The 19,490-nt window shown below is 43.5% G+C and overlaps 1 protein-coding gene across 1 annotated transcript in view; it reads left to right on the top strand.

Moving 5' to 3' along the window:
- Positions 1 to 6,610: 6,610 nt before the first annotated feature.
- Positions 6,611 to 19,490, top strand: part of RHEB (Ras homolog, mTORC1 binding) — a 41,668-nt gene continuing 28,788 nt past the window's right edge. The window contains exon 1 of the mRNA XM_034063439.1: positions 6,611 to 6,960. Within this exon, the coding sequence (XP_033919330.1) occupies positions 6,909 to 6,960 (52 nt within the window). The 5' untranslated portion in view covers positions 6,611 to 6,908. The remainder of the gene's footprint in view (positions 6,961 to 19,490) is intronic.

Here is a 19,490-nt window from a genome sequence, read left to right as displayed (position 1 = left end):
TTTGTTTGCTTATGAAATGTAAGGGTTTTCAGAGTCATGAAAAACCCTTTCTTCAGAACTTTTAAACTTTCTATGAGAATTTAAATTTTGAACTAAATGTGTAGAAAATTTAATTCTTACTTGCATCTTTAATGTATGAAAACATTCCTGTAGTACATAATGGAAACTGTTATCAGACTTTATCTCCTTCTCTCTTATTCTGTGGAAAAAACACTCGTGTCTCTTCCAGCACCTCTTCTGACCAGGTAAATACTGACACTGTTCCCTGCAATTTCAGATGGTGTTGAATTGAAATAGCTGGGTTGGCCTAACAGCAGTGACCTTCAGGTCTGGTGTTGATTGCTGCCATCAGAGATGACATCAGTACAGCTCTCATTATCTTTGGGGAGATGGAGTGACAGAACCTAAAAATAGCTACTTTTGTTCTTCATGTGGTGTGGGGGATAATTTGTGGTAGAGGAGAATCTCGTCTGCAAGGGATGTGGTCAGCAGTGCCACCAGACCTGCAGCTTTGTGAAGGTGCAGGTATTGCTCCAGCACCCCTATGGAAGACTACCTATATGCATCATGAAATCTCTCCACCCATCACTAGTCTGCATGAGCATATTCTCCAGCCCTATATTCAAGGTACTTTTTGAAGAGAAGGGTTAAACCACTAAGTACTTTTTTCTATTCTTTGTTTTCTAGCAGAAAGTCTTTTGGCCCTGTTCCACACAGACAGCTTTGGGTCTGTCTGCATAAATGAGCATACAGCAAGCCAGAATGAGTTGGCAGTTTATGAACAACCATATACAAACCTCCTATTTTAACATGTTACAAGAGCCATGGATGTCCTCTGGATGCAGGACTACCCCGATTATGGGATATCCCAGCCTCCTCAGTGATACAGAATGTATTTAGAGCATTTCCACCCTTACTTTCTGGAATTACTTTGAATTTGTGGGAAGTAGAATCACAGTGCAATGCTGCAACACAGATAAACAGCAGTGCTGCTAGAAGAGCATTCTGCTTGTCCTGGCGCAAGTTAAGTACCAATGCTGATGCAGTAGGCAAAACTAAGAAATCACGTTGGTTTTCATACAGATCATCTACTACAGAGCTAGAAAAATACTTGGTCCAGCATAAGAGAGGGACAGGAATAAGTGAGGGTAGAGAAAAGCAAGGTGACACAGCAGCACAGCCAGAGGTACCAGGTCAAAGTGACAATGCAAGTAAAGCTTTCTTTATAGGTTTAGGGCTCCTCACATGGCTCATGAGAGGCCTCAGCCATGGGGAAAGAATAATGTCACTGAACTCCAACTCTGGTACTTTCTTTCCTCTGGACAGACCTGAGACCACAGCAGTGGTTCCAGGTGCTCTCTTTCCCCAGACAGGATTGTGCTGCATGTTGAGATGGCAAAAAGCTTCCAGTGACTGCTCAGAGCCTGTACAGTAATGCAGAGGATCTTCTGGCTGGAGATTGCGATGCTCCAGAAATGCTTGCAGGACTGTAAAGCATGCAAGTGATTCCTGTGCTTCCCTGTGCATTTGCTTGCCCAGCAAGAGAGGTCTGTGAAAAATAATTCTAAAAGGCATCTTGGAAGGGAGCAGGTTGTTGGGTTGTACCCACTTCGGGTATTTTTAGCTGTTTAGGTACAAGAAAAATGTGTCTTAGTAAACTTCAGTCCTCAATATTTTTCTGTATCCAAGAGAAACAAGATAGGAAAAAAAATCACCTTTTACTGGCATTGATCATTTGACTGATAAAAATGTTTTCCTTGAAATCCATGTAATTAAAAAGTCTGAGATCTTTGGTATTTGCTGTTTACTAGGGACTGAGCTGCAATTGTTGCATATCCGAGGCCTGTCCATCTCCTTTTACTAAGGAATATTACTCTGCTGGAAATGTTCAGGTAATGCAGAAAGAACTAGCCTTGCTTTCCAAGGCATGAGCTCTTGTCCTCACAGCAGACAGGAGGAATCTGCCTGACACTGCAAGGAGTGCTTTGATAGCATTCCTTGCTGTTTTTCAAGAGAGCACAGGGTAAGTTGGAGTCTTTCAGTTTTAGTCCAACCAGAAGTGAAACCATGCGTGCTTAATCCTGTCACACAGGAGTCTCTTTAAATGTTCATGCTGAGCTCTCCAGCCAGTTTAAGTAACCAGTTTACTTCAAAAGTTTTTATGAACTTTCACCCATATCGAACACTTATTAGGGGTAATTTCCAGAGGAAAATGTCATTCTGAATAATTTAATACTACCCTTGCACCCACATAATGCATTTATGCAAAAAGAATGTTCTGCAGACACTGCTCTTCAGTCTTAACTTCAGGTCTTAATTTAAATGTGGTTTTGAAAGTCACTTTCTTGGTCTCCATTTGTATTCTGATGACTGCAGTCAGGCCTGTTCCCACTGAGGTGGATGGGAACAGGAGGTGACCTATACTCGTACAGCACCCTCATTCCTTTAGGAAAAAAGAAAAAAAAGTAGTTACAGAGTGCATGCCTGCTAGCTGTCTACCAGCACCTGTGATGCCAACAGCTCCTGTGAACTGAGTTAATTCCGTAATTTGCTTTTTCTATTATTTTGCCAGTGTTTCTGTTTGAATATTGGAAAACACGGCCCTGTGAAAATGCAGGAGGTAGCAGGCACAAGTATAAGATGGAACTGAATGTACTTTGTAACCTCTGTGGGCAGCAGAGCCTGTGCTGTGCGTGTGGAAGCATGCCCAATGCAAACACTGGACACACTTCAAAAAAACTTCTCGGGAAGGTCCTGATTTGCCAAGGGACAGAGCAGGTAATTATGCCAGTAATTGCTGTTACAGGAATTCAATGTACAAGTCAGAGCTGTTCTGCATTTGGAATCTGAGTAGCAGCGTGTTTGTGGGTTTGCATGTACTGTATTATCATAAAAATACTTGACTGTTGAGTTACATTTACTGCATGAAATTCATCATGTTTTTTTCTCTGTACCAGAAAAGCACATGGAGGTAACAAAAGACAGAGCTGTTCTGTTTTTGCAGCCTCCCTCAACCTCTGTTCCTGATCTCACTGCAGACACATACTCTATTGGTGTTTGAACTTCTCCCTCTTGATATTCTTTCTTTCAAAACTTAGACCATACCTGATATGTTGCACTCATTGCACTTGTTTCTTGTTAACTCATTTACAATAAATTAATGTGATTTATTATCTGAACTGAGCCAAAAGCCACATTTGAGCTGAAGGAATATCTGCTGAAGCAAGATGCAAAGCAGGCCTGGAATAGGGCTGGTGCATGGTGTACATCACTTGTCCCAGAGTTTTCTAAGTTCCACTGTAGTTCACAGCACAACTTGCAAACACTAGAAATGAAGAAGCTGGACTAGGGCCAGGGAGTGCACAGGCAAAGCCCTCATCCCTAAAGCTGCTGCTGCTACCACATGCTGCACTGTGAAACCACAACCTGACCATCACACTTAGAGGGAGAGTGAGTATGTGAAGCTGGTCAGCCCTAAACATACAAACAATAGGAATTCAAAGAGTGCAAAATGCACTGATTGAACGGTCACAGCTAAACTTGTGTTTCTCCTCTGCTCCAGAGCACTTCAGGAAGTGTTCATGCTTCATAGGGGCAGGAGAAATGCAATGACAGCCTTACTGCCATCCAGATTCTTGCATCTCTGCTTAACCTAGTACTGCTCGAGTAGCAGTGTCCCAGTCAGCGGTATTACCAAGTCCTAGAGCATAGAGAAATTACAAAGTTCCCTGAAAGCTCTGTAGTTGCCTGTATTTCAAGTGTCCTGGTCAAGATAGAACAAAGAATTTACATGATCATGATGGAATAAGAATTATTACCTAACTCCTTCCAAAGAACCAACAGAATGAAGGAAAGTTGTATTTTCTACAACTTTAAAACCCACCCATGCCCAAGAAGGGTGAGCTCTGTGTTCCTGCCACTACACAGGCTGAGCGAGTGTGGAGCGTATCCTAAGGTGGGCCAACTCCATTGCAAGTAGAGGCAGTAAATAAAGCAGCTGAAGGGGGGGGGGGGAGCAGAAACCCTGCAGCAGTGAGCTCTTTTAAGTGAGTAGAGTGAACAAGTGCATAATAATGGGAACAAGACAAATAGAAAAGGTCCAAAAGGTGAGCGGGGTAAGGGAAAAGACCTAATCAAGTGAAGTGGGCCATCAAAGAGACAGCAAACCTAGAAACTCTCACGAATTAAAGAATACTGATGCTCACCACTCTGAGCATGTGGAAGGGTATTGAATGTATTTTCTGCAGCATGAAAAGCACAGTGCCCAAGTACAATGTGCAAGGAATGAAAACTATAAGGAAATGGAAGTTGGAAGCATGATTACCACAAACTTCACCCATGTTTCCAAATCCATTTGTGTCCCTTGAAGGTAACTCTTATCTCAGTTCTTTCAGACCTCCGTTTCAGTGAATTTGACTCATCCTAAATTTTGTAAGTGCAAAGATGACAGCACTGCTCCAGATCTACCCTAGAGAGGGTCCTGCAATCCTCGTGTCTCAAAACAATTTATGTCTTTTAAAACAAGCAAGACAAGGCATACAGTGATCTATGCTGGGCAGGACTGTCCCTCTGCACTGCTTGGAGAGCTTTGAACAGTACGACTGCTCACAAAGGTAGGATTTCCATATGCTACTGTCTTCCTGCAGGCCCACCCCCTTCGTCTGTGTGGCAGCATTGCGCCAATCCCTGCAGCGTGATGCTCTAGAGCTCTGGTGAAGTGGGAATCTGTACTGCAGTGAGTGTTATAGAGAGGCTGAACATGGAGAAGGAGCATGCATAGTGGTACTGACCACAGCCATCACTGACAAAGTACATAAACCCCGTTTTCTCATGACATAACTATTTATTTGTCATGTACCTATCCACTCAAGGACATCATACATGCTAATTCACAGGTTACCAGTACTTGGTTTTATGATCTTATAATCTGGAAGATGACTATAACGATGATCCTATAACCCAGATCATGGAGTGAGTCCAGAAGAGGCCAAAAAGATGTGCCAAGGCCTGGAGCACCTCCTACAGAAACAGGCTGAGGAAGCTGGGCTTGTTCAGCCTGGAGAAAAGATGCCGGGGAGACCTTAGAGCAGCTTCCAGTGCCTAAAGGGGCTGATAAGAAAGCTGGAGAGGGAGTTTTTTACAAGGGCAGGTAGTGATAGGCCAAAGGGTAGGTCAGTTTTTAACTGACAGGGGGGAGATTTAGGTTAGACATTAGGAAGAAGTTCCTTACTGCGAAGGTGGTGAGGCCCTGGCACAGGGTGCCCAGAGAAGCTGTGGCTGCCCCATGCCTGGCAGTGTTCAAGGCGAGGTTGGATGGGGCTTGGAGCAACCTGGTCTAGCAGGTGCCCCTACCTGTGGCAGGGGGGTTGGAAAGGGTGATCTTTAATGTCCCTTAGAGCACAAACCATCCTATGGCATGTACAATCAGAGTATTCCCCAAAACCCAGGTATATCCTTAAAGCTATTTGCTTCTTCAGAAGCCTAGTGCTTTTGTGTATAAATAACTCATTATTTGGCTTTAGTTCCCTGTCCTCTTACCCAGTTAGATAAATGGATGAGAATGAGGGAGTATGTGGCAACCCATCTCCCTTAACAAGCTGTTAGGTTGGTTTATTTGTATCAGTGAGTTGTACCCTGGCATATTTTCATGTTAGGTACCAGTGTAGCCCAAAAAAGAACAAGATGCATGTAAACCCCCAATGTATTCCTAAGTAATGTTCACTTTTCAAGAAAACGTGAAATGGGCATCACCAAAAGTGTATTCAAAATAAGTAGCAGAAGAGGGAAGAAAGGCATGTTTACTGATTTTCTTCACTTTCTTCCTGAACTTCTGCATCCATTAAGTGTTTAAGTCACTATTATTACCTGCAGCACTCACTTTTGTCCAGGTGGAAGACTCACCACCGCTTGGATCTCAGTTAACCATATTTTTCCACACGCAGAAGCTCCCTTCACCTTACATGCAACTGCCAACACTTTACAGATGCTCAAAACCGGCGCTTCCACAGACGTGTATCTGTGTGCTTGGGAACCTTCTCAGAACGCCCTAAAAGGAACGCTCCGAAGAATCACCGACATGATTTTAAACAAGCGCCACATCCCGACGGAGAGACCCTCTTAGGAACGGGCGGCCCGGCGCCGGTGTCCTTGAAGCCTCCGGATCTACGGACTGTCAGCGCGGCCGGCTGTCTGCTGCCCTGACCGGGAAGCCGGCAGCTACCAACGGCCGTAGCGCTCTGGGCCATGAAGGGACAGCGGTTCGGGTTCTCCGTGTGTGGCCGTGCAGCCGACTCCCGGGCCCGAGCAGCAGCGTCGGGGATGGCGGGCGACGGTAACGCTCTCCCCCTCAGAGGCTCGGCGGCCGTTGGAGCTCGCCGCGTGGGTCACACCAGCCACCCCTGCGGCGGGAGCGCGCATGCGCAGCTTCCAGACACCCCTCCCGCCCAACCTTCAATTCCCCCGCTCGCCCTCCGCTTTGAACGCCGTCTGTTAACAGCCGGCTGGCTGCCCTCCGCCAATCACCGCCCGCTCTGCCGCCACGCCAGCCAATCGGCGTGCCCGGGGGGCGGGCCGGAGGAAGGCATGACGCAGGGAGTTTTTCCCTCGGCGGCGCCTGGCGCCGGCTCTCGGCGGCGGCGAGGTCGCCGCTCCGGCCTGTGACGCGTGACGCACAGGTACGTGAGGGGCTGGCGAGCCCGGCGGTCACGTGGGGCGGGCGCCGCCGCTGCTGCCAGGCGCCGCGGGTCCCGTGCGGTCGGGCCGCCGCTCTGCCGCCCCTCCCCCTCCGCCCCCCGCCGCATGTCGCTGGCGGCGCGCCCCGCTCCCCGTCAGCTGCCCGCCGACACCGACACCGCCGCCGCCGCCGCAGCCGCCGCCCTTGATGTGGTTCGGGGCTGGGCGGGGAGAAGATGCCGCCGTCCAAGTCCCGCAAGATCGCGATCCTGGGCTACCGGAGCGTGGGTGAGCGTGGGGCGCGGCGTGAGGAGCGGGGGGGAGGCGGGGTGTGTGGGGTGGTGGGCCGTTAGGGCGGCGGTGCTCGCCGTCCCGTCCCGGGCTGCGCAGCGCCCCGCTGCCCGGCCCCGCCGCATCGCCCTCCCTCGCGGCAGCAGGTGCAGCAGCGGCGGCGGGGAGGAGAGGGAGGGGAGGGCCGCTTCCCGCCGCCGGGAGCGCGCAGCCGCGGCGGGCGGGCGGGCCCCGCCATGGCGGCGCCGCAGAGCGCTGCGGGCCCGGGGCTGCGGGCGCGGGGCCCTTAATAGGAAGTTTCGCCCGCCCGGCCTGGCCTTCCCATGGTGCGGCCTCGGAGAACCGGGCAGGGGAGAAGGGTCCCGGGTCCCTTGACGACTGTCGGTGTGCTGGCAGCTCCCCCTCCAGAGGGGTCAGCCTACCCCCATACCGCTCCCGGCGGACGAGGCACGGGGGGCTGTCTGCTCCTGGGCCCGGTAACGGAGGAGGGGCGGACCGGGAGCGCTTTGGTCCCGCTGCCTCAGGGGAGCCGTGGTCGAACTCCCTCTAGACGCGCCCTAGGCAGGATTTAGAGCCAGGGGGAAGCTGGGTTGACCTGTTGCCCATTTCTGGCCATTTTTGCCTCCGTAGAGGCGTTTCATGTCCGCAGCGGCGCATAGCGGAGCCAGCTGCGGGGCTGGGCGCACTCCCGGGACCGGGGAGCCGCGTTGACAACCGGTGTCCTCAGCACGGGACGATGCTGCTCTTGCGCAGCGCCGCTGGTACAACCCAGTGCGGGCTGAGCTGCGTGGAGGAACCTCCTGGAAGCGTCCAGCACAGGTCTATAGCAGCTGACAGAGGGTTTGGGCCATAACTGCCCGCACCTGTAATCTCTTTCTCCCGTATACACTGCCTTTGATGGAAAACAGTTTCAGTTGTTTGAACGTTCGTGTTCTTAGAGCAGAGGGGAATAAGACATAGTATAGCAATCCTAATCGATAGACTTAAAAGCTTAGATCAATGCTGAAGATAATGTGTGGTCGGAAGAAAAAGATGCTACAGAGAGATACGCTGCTATAAAAGGTCTTTTAACATTAAAGTAGTGGCTGAATCAGTAATCTATCTTTCATTATGCACTCAGCGAAAATAACCCTTTAAAAAGGCTTTTTTTTTAAGATTACAAAATAAATGTTAAATAAGCAGAACTGTTTCTTAGGTTTTGTATGTAACTGCAGCCTGACTTTGAGATGGGGCAGTGTAAATAGGATGATGAATTTGTCTACTCCTTAAAAGGAGCAGCGAGTAGTAGATTGATTAGTGTGCATAGTATATCTGACATTACTTGTTGCAGTGTGTTTCATTGTCTGTCCTGTGTGTTATGTTTTCTTCTCTATTTCTATTCTTTGAGCACTAGTGAAAACAAGCAATGGGCAGTGTAAGTGGGATGGAAGAATGCTTGAAATTCTGTTCTTTAGATGTCTGTGCTGGGGCCTGGGTGCACTGTTGAGTGTTAGTCTTTTAACTGTTGACAAGCAGTAGTCAAGAAATCTGTAGGCTATGCACTCAGTTGAGGAAAAGCAGGAAGTGTAGTATTGTTAATCTGGCGATGTTTTGCGCAATACTACTCATGCAGAAAGGACAGGCAAAAATTTCCTGATGCCTGTTAAACCCTACTGCTGAACTATTTAAGCTAGTTTTCTGAGACTAGTGTGGTATTAAGCTTAATGGGACAAAATCAGTTTTATTAGGACAGCTACAAGATATGTGAATGTAGAATTAAGTGTGTGTGGGGGGGAAGTCCTGGTTTCATGTCTTTTCCTTTCATTGTCCTTGACAATTCTGCATTACATCTTAGGTAAAAATTGTGCATTTTAAAACTGCAATGTTACTCTTGTCAAATAGGGAAGCATGACATTTCTAGGCAAGTACGTATGTAAAAGTTCAAGCAGTAGAAACAGGCCATTGGGGACTTATTTCCATCTTGTAAAGCTGCTAGAAAAACAGGAAAGTGAAACTGTGAGCTACAGATTGGGTCCTATGCTTGCCCAAGTTCCTAAAGTTCAGGAGGAGAGCCACTTAATTTAGCTTCAAAGAAGCTTTTGAGTAAGTCTTGCTTTGTATTATGGTGGCAAGAGTATTGCTTGAACCATGGCTAAGAAAGGATCTAGTCTCTTCTTAGGACAAGCTTTTGGGTGGTAGAAAATGAAGAGCATTTCTTCTGGGGAAAATGCAACATTTGAATAGAGCTAATGTTTGTTAAGATGAGGAGTAATTCCAAAATCTGAAGGACTGGAAGGAAATGTTTCCTCAGTTTCCTTTTATAATTAAGGAGCTACCTTGCTTTGCCAGTAATTTTAATCTTGACCCTCGAATGAGGGTGGCTAACTCTGCTGAGCTGTAAAATGTTTATAGTGTTATAAGGTTAGCATAAATGCTTGGGTGACCTGATCTGTGAAGCTGCGTGTTTTCCTTGTGATTTGTATGACGTTTGAGACAAAGCTAATCAGAAAATGGTGAGCTTTTTTTTCCTGTGTCTCTTTCAATTACGTGTTGAAATAGACAGGTTTTGATGACGTATTTCAAGCACTGATCTGTTCCCTGTAGTTAGTGATTCAACAGTTTTGCAGATCTTTCAGTTTATGAGCATGTATAGTAATAGCCAGGCTTGACCATGAATCTGAATCTTTACTGGTTTCATGCTAAGCCTTTGTTTCTTTTTATTAAATTTTATTTTGATACATAAATATAATGTATTACATAATTTAATTAAATTTTATTCTTACCCCAGTGCTGTTGTCAGATAGACAAGAGGTTGGGAGTGGTATTCTGATACAGTAGTTCTCGGAATAGAAAATTCAGGAGTCTGCTTGTTTGAAAACACTCCCTCTATCTTTCAACACTACCATCAACCCTTTCATATGTGAAACTAATATTCTTTGCTGATGGGAGAGATCACAGTGGGAGCCTATGAATTCCCAGGCAGATGTACTTTCAAAGATGCAGACAGAGTATTTGCCAGGAGCTTCGGGACTTGTTTTTTGGTGAGGAAGGCCAATTATGTGTGAATATAGAATACAGGTTGTGGCATGATGCTAGACAGAATCACACAAGAATGTTTCCTTTGGTTTTTGCTCAGGCTTAAATTGGTCTAAAAAAGTTAAATTCCCTTATGTAAGTGTGCTTCTCTCAGTGAGGTTCAGAGTAGAAATTAGATGGATTTCACCCCAAAATCTGCTAGTTTCACAGTGGGAGGAACTTGACTTTGATTGCTGTTACTTGGTACGTGACCAGAGCAGACCAGCTACTTGTGATATGATTCTGGAAAAAAAATCTCTCTTACGCATGATGAAGCATAAAATTTTTAAAAGTTCCTGCCTTCACTGAGAAGAATCTTTGTATCTGTATTTTGGTCATAATATATCCCATATAATTGGAAATAATGGATTTGCATGAAAATAAATCAAGCAAGACTTAAGATTTTCTGAATCAGAGTAACAGCTGCTCTAAAAAGCAGCATATGGTTGTCCAAAATGCTTTGTGTTCTGTTTTGTTTATAGAAAAAATACATAAATACAGACCACAAATGTCTATATGAAAGATTTCTTAGATCATCTCACAAAGTAGCTTATTACTGGGATTCTCTTTATTACGTTTAACTGATGGATTTAAGATAAGCAGGGAGGTGTTGTCTGGATCAGCTGCTTCAGTTGTAGGTTACTATCTCAGCCTGATTTGGCTTTTGCTGTTCATATAACTTATGCTTACGGATGTACTTCCAGAAACAGGAATTCTGTTTCTACATTTTACACATTTGGACTGTTGATCTGAAAATGCTCTCCTGGCCAGTTTATAGTTCTGAGGGCGAAAGCCAGTTACATTAATGGCAACATATCTATTTTCTTTCACAGCTAAATAAATTGACTTTTTTGTGTAGGTGGGGCGAAGTCCATGCTGCAGGCAGAAGTAGTCACAATCTGGGACTGCAGCATGCAGGTAGCAGAAAAACTGTGGTGGAGCAAAATTATCTGTCAAGGTTAGATTTATAGGGAAAGGCTTCCAGGTGGCTGTGTTAAGCTAAAATAAAAAACACTTCTTCTCCCTCCTCAGCCTTGCATGAAAGCAAGAAAGGCAGAAAAAGCAGTGCCAATAATATGTACCTGTAAGTGGTAAGAATAATGGTTGGGATAAAATGTACGTACTGTTTTGAAAACATGAGTTATTTGAATATTAGGAGGCTTGTATTGTAAAATGGAGCTGAGGCTTTGCTTTTAGCTTCTGAAAGATGGCATCTGTTTGCACAGTAGTATGCTGCCCTGAGGAGGTAGCCCTTTGATATTGGGCAGAGGGAAGTGGTAATTTTAGCAGGCAATAAATTGCCCGTGTAAATGTCAAGAGAGAAGGAATAGAGAAATTACTGCTGTCGTGTGCTGTAATTTGGTTTGCAGAATCAGTTGTGTCCGCAGTGTTGGAAAGCCTGAGCTTTAACAGGAAAATTGAGCAGTTCGGGATCCAGCCGATACCTGAGGTTAGCATTCTGCTGAGTCCCTAGTAAGTGCCAATATTATTTTCACAGTGTTTTGCTTGTTAGGACTGCATTTGCTCTGCCGGGGTGCAGCAGTGCTGCTAAAAGGAAAGGCTGCAGCTACCAGGGGACTGAAATGAGGCTGGAAATGCCAGCTTTAATTGCATTTCGGTGTGACTGACTGCGCTGTTCGACAGTGAAAGTTGCTACAGCGCATTTGATAGCAGTAGCTGGAAGCACTAGAGGCAGCATGTTCAGCTGTAATATCAAGCCACAGTAGGGTTATTTGAGGACACTGTTCCAAGCTTAACTCTTAAATTGCCTACTCGGATCTCTTATAATGGTAACACTTGCAGGTTTTGCTTGTATATTTGAGTGTTTTGTTTTGGTATTTGATTACTCAACTTGGAGTTAATGTTGACATGAGAAACCAAGTGAAATGGAGCTCCTGCAATTTATAAGCTATATAAAGTCTAAGCACTTCATTTAGATATACTACACTGCTTTAAGTGTAGGTTCTGAGTAAACCTCTGTGGTACACACTGCTGTGGAAACAGCATAACCACGTGTTTGGGATTAGAAGAGCAGGCTAAAATGTGATAAACTACCAATTATGATTAACTTCCTGTAGCTTTCCTGAAGGTGACATTCAAGGGTGTATTTTAAAAACTGCTCGACTTAATTGCGTGCTCAATCTAAAATTGAAACAGCTTCTCTGTGGGATGTTCATAATGCGCTCAATCTCTGCAAATCCTGCATGAGTCAAAATTGCCCGGTGGCATCTCAAATTTTCTCAAATTGGAAGCTGCAGACATTAAGCACGGTATGTAAAAACACGAAGATGCCCTTGTCAGTGGAGGATCTGTCTCCTTAAGGACATGATAAGCTTCCTTTTGTTTTCCAAGGACTATATTTGAAGTGAATGGCAAATTTGTTGTGAATTTGATAATGTGAGAAACCAGAATGTGCTTCCTGAGTTGGAGAGGGTGGTGGTTGCTTAAAATTTCTCTCTTCCAATCCTGGTCAGGACATTTGCTTTCCTCTGTTTTTGGCACACTGATCACAGCTCTCCTGCAAATGAGGGTATGTGGGATGGGGAAAATGGGAAGAATGTAGATAAAGTCTATGTTGTATATTGCCTAGCAGACCTCTTAATGAGATTTAAGATAATTAAGTTTACTAAAAGCATATGAATGTGGGCTCTTCAAGATTATATTTCTGTCTTGAGGAATACAAAGTACAGTGGATGCTGAATTTCCTGTGGTGGAAGAAGATGCTTGCATTGAAATTATAGCAAGGAAGTAAACTGAGGCAGTTTTTGAACAGAGTGCTGAAATGTGCTTTGAGGTGCAGCTTTTCCCAAGAGATGTCCCTGCCACTTTCTTTTTTAATTGCTATGTGATGAAAGCAGATGCAAATGAACTGTGTGGGGCAAGTGGAGCTAACTCTGCACTGTGGCTGGAAGTTGCACCTTCCTACCCTCACCTGGGTGCTGGCTCTCGTGTGCTGGGGGGCCTGGTAACCACTTCACTTTGAAAAGTGAAGGAGCCAGAAGGAAAAGGTATAGTATCATTCAGTTGGTCAGCTTTGAAAGTACAACCCTGACAGAGGGAGGGGGGACAGAAGTGTGAGCTGTTTGGGGGAGGGTAGCGCAGGCTGTCTGTAGCCATGCAGACTTTGCTTCAGTCAGACCTGTTCTGAAACTACATCTGAAAGTATTTTTCTCCATCACTCCAGATAAGCATTAATGCTTATTACACAGCAGGTGTTTTGACCCTGAGTAGTTCCCTTGACAGAAAAAGCCTTGTAAAGGTGGGGAAATGTGTATTAGAGAGCCATGAAAAAATCAAGTTTTTCAAGATTCTTGATTAGATTTGACTACAGAAGGTTATTTAAACATTTCATGCAGAATTGAGGCAAAGAAAGATGTTTGACCTGGGGTAAATCTAAACCATATTCTGAAGTCTTCAAATCTAGATGATGCTTCAAGTGATGTGATCTAGATTTTTCTGGAACTGCTTGGTGCTGCAGGTGCTGCATGGATCAGATAAAAAGCTCCAGAATGCAATAATAGAATCATTTAGGTTGGAAAAAATGTTTTAAGATCATCAAGTTCAACTGTAAGCCTCGCACTGCCAAGTACACCACTAAATCTTGTCTCTAAGTGCCACATCTATACATCTTATAAATTACCTCCAGGGATGGTGACTCAGCTCCTTCCCTGGGCAGCCTGTTTTAGTGGTTGACAACCCTTCCAGTGAAGAAATTTTTCCTAATGTCTAACCTAAACCTCCCCTGGCACAACCTGAGGCTGTTTCTTCTTGTGCTGTTACTTGTTACTTAGGAACAGAGACTGACACCTACCTCACTTGCAACCTGTACAAAGAAGTGTAAGGCATTCAGAATCACTGATTGCCTCCCTAGTTAGAAAACCAGTTGAAACAAACCGAAAGCCTCTATTGCTTTTCAGAGTAATCGTCCATGATTGCTGAAATACCCTACAAAATCAGTTTCCTGCAACTACAAGTTAACTCCTTAACCTGGTTGACTCCTTTAGTTGTAGGTATTTACTAACACTATTGCAGCATAGAGATGATTCGCAACTACTTAATCTATTAGGGTGAACTGGTTCTTTTTCAGTTTTCCATATGGACTTTACCGTACATGTGAATTTTGAATGTAGTTATATGAAGGATGCAGGATGAGATAGTGGTGAAAAAGGAAGTGGTATAAATATGATACAAGTTCTCAAAAGTGCAGATTTTGCATTATTGAGCATAATGTATCAATCAAAGATGAAGACAAGCGAAGAATAGCTTGAGTCTTGAGGCTTCTGCAAAAAGGAAGCCTACTTGGAATTTCTTGCTGGACTTCTTACGTGAATTAGAGAACTTGTGCCTAGAACATGAGGAGGAAGTTTATAGCAGTTTAATTTGGATTAAATCCTTTAGAGTTTGTGGATAATTACCAAAGATTAATCTTCTGAGGCATAAGACTAAGTGAATGATTTCTGAAGGCCTTTTAAAGAACAAAAAACCCTATGAAGGCTTGTTCAGAAAAGTTGTGGAGCTTCTGTAAGAAATAGATATGAACTGAAGATGTCACAATTCCCCGATAGATTGTGCTTTAAACAGTGAAATTTCCTTTCTGATCTCTTTTTTTAATATTACACTGCAGTTTCAAAGTAAGAGGAGTTAATACTTCTGGAATAGGTATCAGAATTCTTAGGTATTTCAGATTACAGGAGCTAAAGCAGCATGCATGACATATCTTAGCTAGTTATTTGCATTCTGTGGAGTACTGAGTTCAATGAATTTTAATTTGGAAAAAGAGGGAATACATAAGTGGTCTTCTGTCTGTGGGTGTGAACATGTGCAAGTGTAATACAAAATTATGATATGAAAGCATCTCTTGACAACATTGTCTCCTTAGTTAGTGGGATACATCTGTCTAGCTTCAACAGCTTGTCAGATTATATTGCCAAAGCTTCATTCAAGATGTACAACGTCCTCTAAAGGTACGCTAGCTATATGCAAAAGAGCTGGGATGCATATTATGCAGGAAAACTCTATTAAATCTGTCCTACAAACTGTCAAAACAATCAAGCACTTGACATTAACGCAGTGAAGTGTGTTTTGCTTCAAGGCTTGGGCCTCCATTAATAACAAATCTTTGGTGTTCTAAAATCTGTTTCAAAATCAGCTTTTTTAATTAGAAATTGAAGTTTCTGCTTTAAAATGTGCATATAAACAAGCACCATGTTTCTTAGTTTGCTGTACTACATTCTTCTGTGTTGCTTTCCTTGAAATGTCTGTTTCTAATAGAAGATCTTAGTTGTGCTGTTTTGACTTTTTCATATTTGGAGAAAAAGTTTGACAAAATTCTCATAAGCCTTTTGTGGTTGCTAAACTTCAGTCTAAAAATTGTTTGAATTTAAGGTGATCTAAATTTCCATGAACAGTAAGGCTGGGAAGAGTAGAAAGTTACGTGAATGCTTCAAAATCTTGTTCTTTCTAAAGAGCATATTGAGTCTTAGGACACCCAAACCTTTTCTCTGCTTATCCTTTGTTAACTGCACACTTTTATCCTGAGTGTGATGAGAAGACAGAGGAAGAGTTAGAAGTGAAACTTCCAGAACTGTTTCATTGACTAGCTTGTTGATATTTCTTCTAGAGTAGTGTCTTAAATGGTTTTTGTAAGCCTAGCATTGGGGTGTATTTTTGTCACAGCCAACTGCTATGAAACAAGTCTAAGTTAATGGTAGTACAGAAAAATAAGATGATGCCTTCTCTCTTTGCGTTTCCAGGCAAAAAGATTGTGAACTTAAAAACACACACTGTCATACACAATATATAGCATGTGGTGAGACTGTAGGGTATATGCTGTCTTTTGCTGAAAATGGTCATATGAACATCCCATTGTTATGGAATCCAGCCGCTTATGCATGGGCATGGGCTATACATCCCAAAAGTTGAAAGGGTTTAAAGGTGAATGTTGGTAAGGAGAAAAAGGAACAATATAGAAAAGAGACCCAAGATTTAGTGGCAGCTTATTGTGAGGAAAGTTGGGCCGTACCTCTCTCAACATGGAAGTGTGAAAACAAAAAAATAAGGTGTGGATTATTTTCCAAATAGCCAGAATAAGGAAGTAAGCAACTACTGAAAGTCTTTGCTGTACCTGTGCTATATCTTGGCCCTTCACCTATTTGTGTGTAATAGTTAACATTTCATTCATTTCTGCCAAGTAGATGGGATATACTCGATTTCTTAGATACTGTTTGAAATAGACTTGAATTTAAGATTAGCTAGATTAATTTATGATTTAACTGGGTAATAACAGTAATAATCACTATTGCACTCTTAAAAATTTTATTTCTGTTGACATTTGTACAGCAGACACACTCAATGTACTGCTCTGTTTCTTGAAGGTTGGTCTGAAGTTGTCTTAAACTGTAGCTTGATACTCAACTGCTTGTCCAAGTTGCATAGTTGTGCTAGTGGAGTGCTGGCAAGTAAAGAATCCAGCTTCTGTTGGCAAGTGCTTCCTCAGGTGCTGGAGTGGGACTGGCTGGAAGACTTCCCACTTGTGAAAGACAATCTAAATGGAAAAAATGGTTTAATGTCATGTTGCAACTGTCATATTCAATTACCTCCCTGGGTATTTTCAAATGGTTGGGGAGAAGGTAGGAATGGGGTGTAGGGTGGGGTTTTTTTTCCTCAGTTTTTTCTGTGGTTTTGTTGTTGTTCTTCCTTGCAAGGATCAGAGTTCTTTATTATGACACTTTTATGCTGAATATTATGAAAACTAAGAAAAGTGTGATTCCTCCTTGAAAATTCTTAATGTGAAATACCTTGTGAGCCAGTGGATGGCTGCACACTGTTTAGGAAGGTAAGAAAGCCAGCTGGTTGCTGTGACAGGCAAGAACTTTATAGTATTGCAATAGCGGTACCATCTTCACTGCCCTATGGCAAAATAAACTATGTCATTTCATATCTGATGGATCTGTTTCTTAAATTCTCCTATAATTTCCCAAGGCTGGGGCTCTAATGATTCTTCTGGTACTCTGCATGGTGCTATCTGTTCTCCAGAGTCTGCTGGGTTTTTTATCTGGTGTCTTGCCCATGTCTGTGTGGCTGTGATTTTGGTATATCATTACTGTAAACTTGACTGTTAACAGATTATCCTCCACATTCAGGGGCTGCTCTGTAGTGTTGATTTGGTATGTAACAGAAGAAAGCTTGCTATCAGAGTTAGTGGGGAAAGGATAATGACTAACTCCAGCTGTATAAAGTGCTATGGTATGAATATGGAATTTAACAGATTGTGGCTTTCTTCAACCACCATTAATAGATGGGAGGAGCTTCATATGTTAAGCAGAAGGAAAATGAAAGATGCCTACGAAGTTAATTCGAAGAAGTTCTAGGTTTGAATTGGACAACAGCAACTTACCAAAAGTTATCTGAATCTGATGAGGGAGAGACAGTTTTTGTAGAGGAAGCTTAGGCATACTGGTGTTTGTGTTGGCATGTTATATATAGATCCACAGCAGCCTTGGGCTAGCACAGGAGAGTTAAAAGTTGCCAAGGCTCAGCAGTATGATCATTAATAAGGACTGTATCAGTGTCTACCTATGCATCTGTTAACAAAGGTGTGATGGAGTTGGAGTTGGCCGTGTCCTGCTCCACTGGTGAAAGAGAGAGGCAGTGCTAATCTTTGTCAGTCAGTATCAGTGAAGACAACTTTTCTGGTTTGTGCTACGAGATTAAAATGTTCAAGACCAGGTTGGATGGGGCTTCGAGCAACCTGATCTAGTGGGAGATGTCCCTGCCCATAGTGGGCAGGTGGAGTTGGATGACTAAGGTTGCTTCCAACCCAAACTGTTCTGTAATTCTGTGTTGTCAGGGTGGTACTGCGGTTCCTCGTGCTTCATGCAGCTTTGGGAACTTCCACTAGTGGAGGTTATGGCAGGTAAATAGCACTGTGTGCTGATGTTGAATGCCAGTAGCAGCATGACTTTCCATGAAAGCTAGGTTTTGGCTGCAATGTGCATTGCTTGGCATTTGTTGACATTGGGTTCATCAGACTTTGGACCATCAGCGGAGACATGAAGAACCCGCTAGCTACCATTGACTGACTACAGTCATACATATGGCTGCAGCCTGAAGCTGCCTTGTTGCTAAGATCTTGCAGTGATTATTATGCAGCTTTATTTTTATGTATGTTTAATAAGTTACAAAAGTAGCTTGCTGCTATTGCAACAAATCTGTAGTATCTTCCAGCTTTTGCTACAGGTTGGCAAAAAGTTCTGTGGAGCTCCCCTTGGAGTAAGGCTGAAATTTCTTAGCTATACTTGCTGGATGTATAATCCTATTATTTGCTTGGGTGATGTTACCAAGAGAAGGGGATGTCACCATTGCTCTCTTGTCAGGGTTTTGTCAGGTGTTTGCCTGCTGTCATCGCACAACAAGGAGGAGAGAGATGCATGTCTTACTGTTCTTGCTATTCCAAGAAGAATCTAGACGTCCTGTGGTCACATGCATTTTGGTAGTACTGCCAAGAGGGTCCATTGCTCACCATTTCAGCTGAATTTCCAGCGGTTTGCTTGGCATTACGACGCACTCAGGGACAAACTCCAGTCATGCCTTTTTAAAATTAAGCCAGCAGAATTTCACTGAAATTTTCAGAACTTACTCTCTGCTTGGCCCTGGTTGTAAGCAGTGATGAGGTATGGTGACCAAAATGTTGGCAACAGTGAATGCTATAGCTCCAGTCCTTGTAAAGATCCTGTTCAAGAAAGATGACTGCATTTCAGTTAAACAGTACTGATCCATTGAAAGGCTGAAATCTTTGATCTTGCTAAGCGTTCTGTGCTATTAAAGCTTTCTCTCTTACTGGTGTAGATAAGGAGGTCTTATACATAAGAAACAACAGATTTACAGTGAAAGGAAGAGAACCGTTTATCCTGGTTTCCAATAGAAATTGTGAGTTTAAAATCTTGTAACTTAAAGTGGCTGGTGTTAACTTATTTTGTGTAGAAATGAAAAAAAAAAGAAAAAAAAGAGAATGATGGCTGCAAACCCCTAAAGGGTTTAAACCTAAGCAGCTCTTTTATCCCATGTCGTGTGCATAGAGTTCATTGGCTTCAGCTATTAGATTCAACTGCTGCAAGCGCAGTAAAGGCAGTATCTGTGCAGCTGGTGGGGATCTGGTTCTGGCAACTGCAGCTGGAAAGATCCACTTCTTGAGGAAGTGCTTAGAATCTGCTAGTCCTGATATTTCTGGCTTGCAGGAAGGTAATTTAAGTTGTACACCCCAGTGATCTTTAGCATCAAGGAAGAGCTGACTGGAAGTTGAGAGTTCATTCTCTTGTGCTGAAATGAAAACCTTGAAGATGGAAAAGGGGAATGCATGGAATGCATTAGAGCAAGAGATACACATTTTTATTTCTAATGATATGGCAATTAAAACTGATTTCATGATGAAACAACAACTGTTACTAAGAGTATCTTTCAAAGACATTTCATGC

The sequence above is a fragment of the Melopsittacus undulatus genome, chromosome 1 (genome assembly GCF_012275295.1).
Source record: "Melopsittacus undulatus isolate bMelUnd1 chromosome 1, bMelUnd1.mat.Z, whole genome shotgun sequence".
NCBI lineage: Eukaryota > Metazoa > Chordata > Aves > Psittaciformes > Psittaculidae > Melopsittacus > Melopsittacus undulatus.
This window is presented reverse-complemented; position numbering and strand designations above follow the sequence as displayed.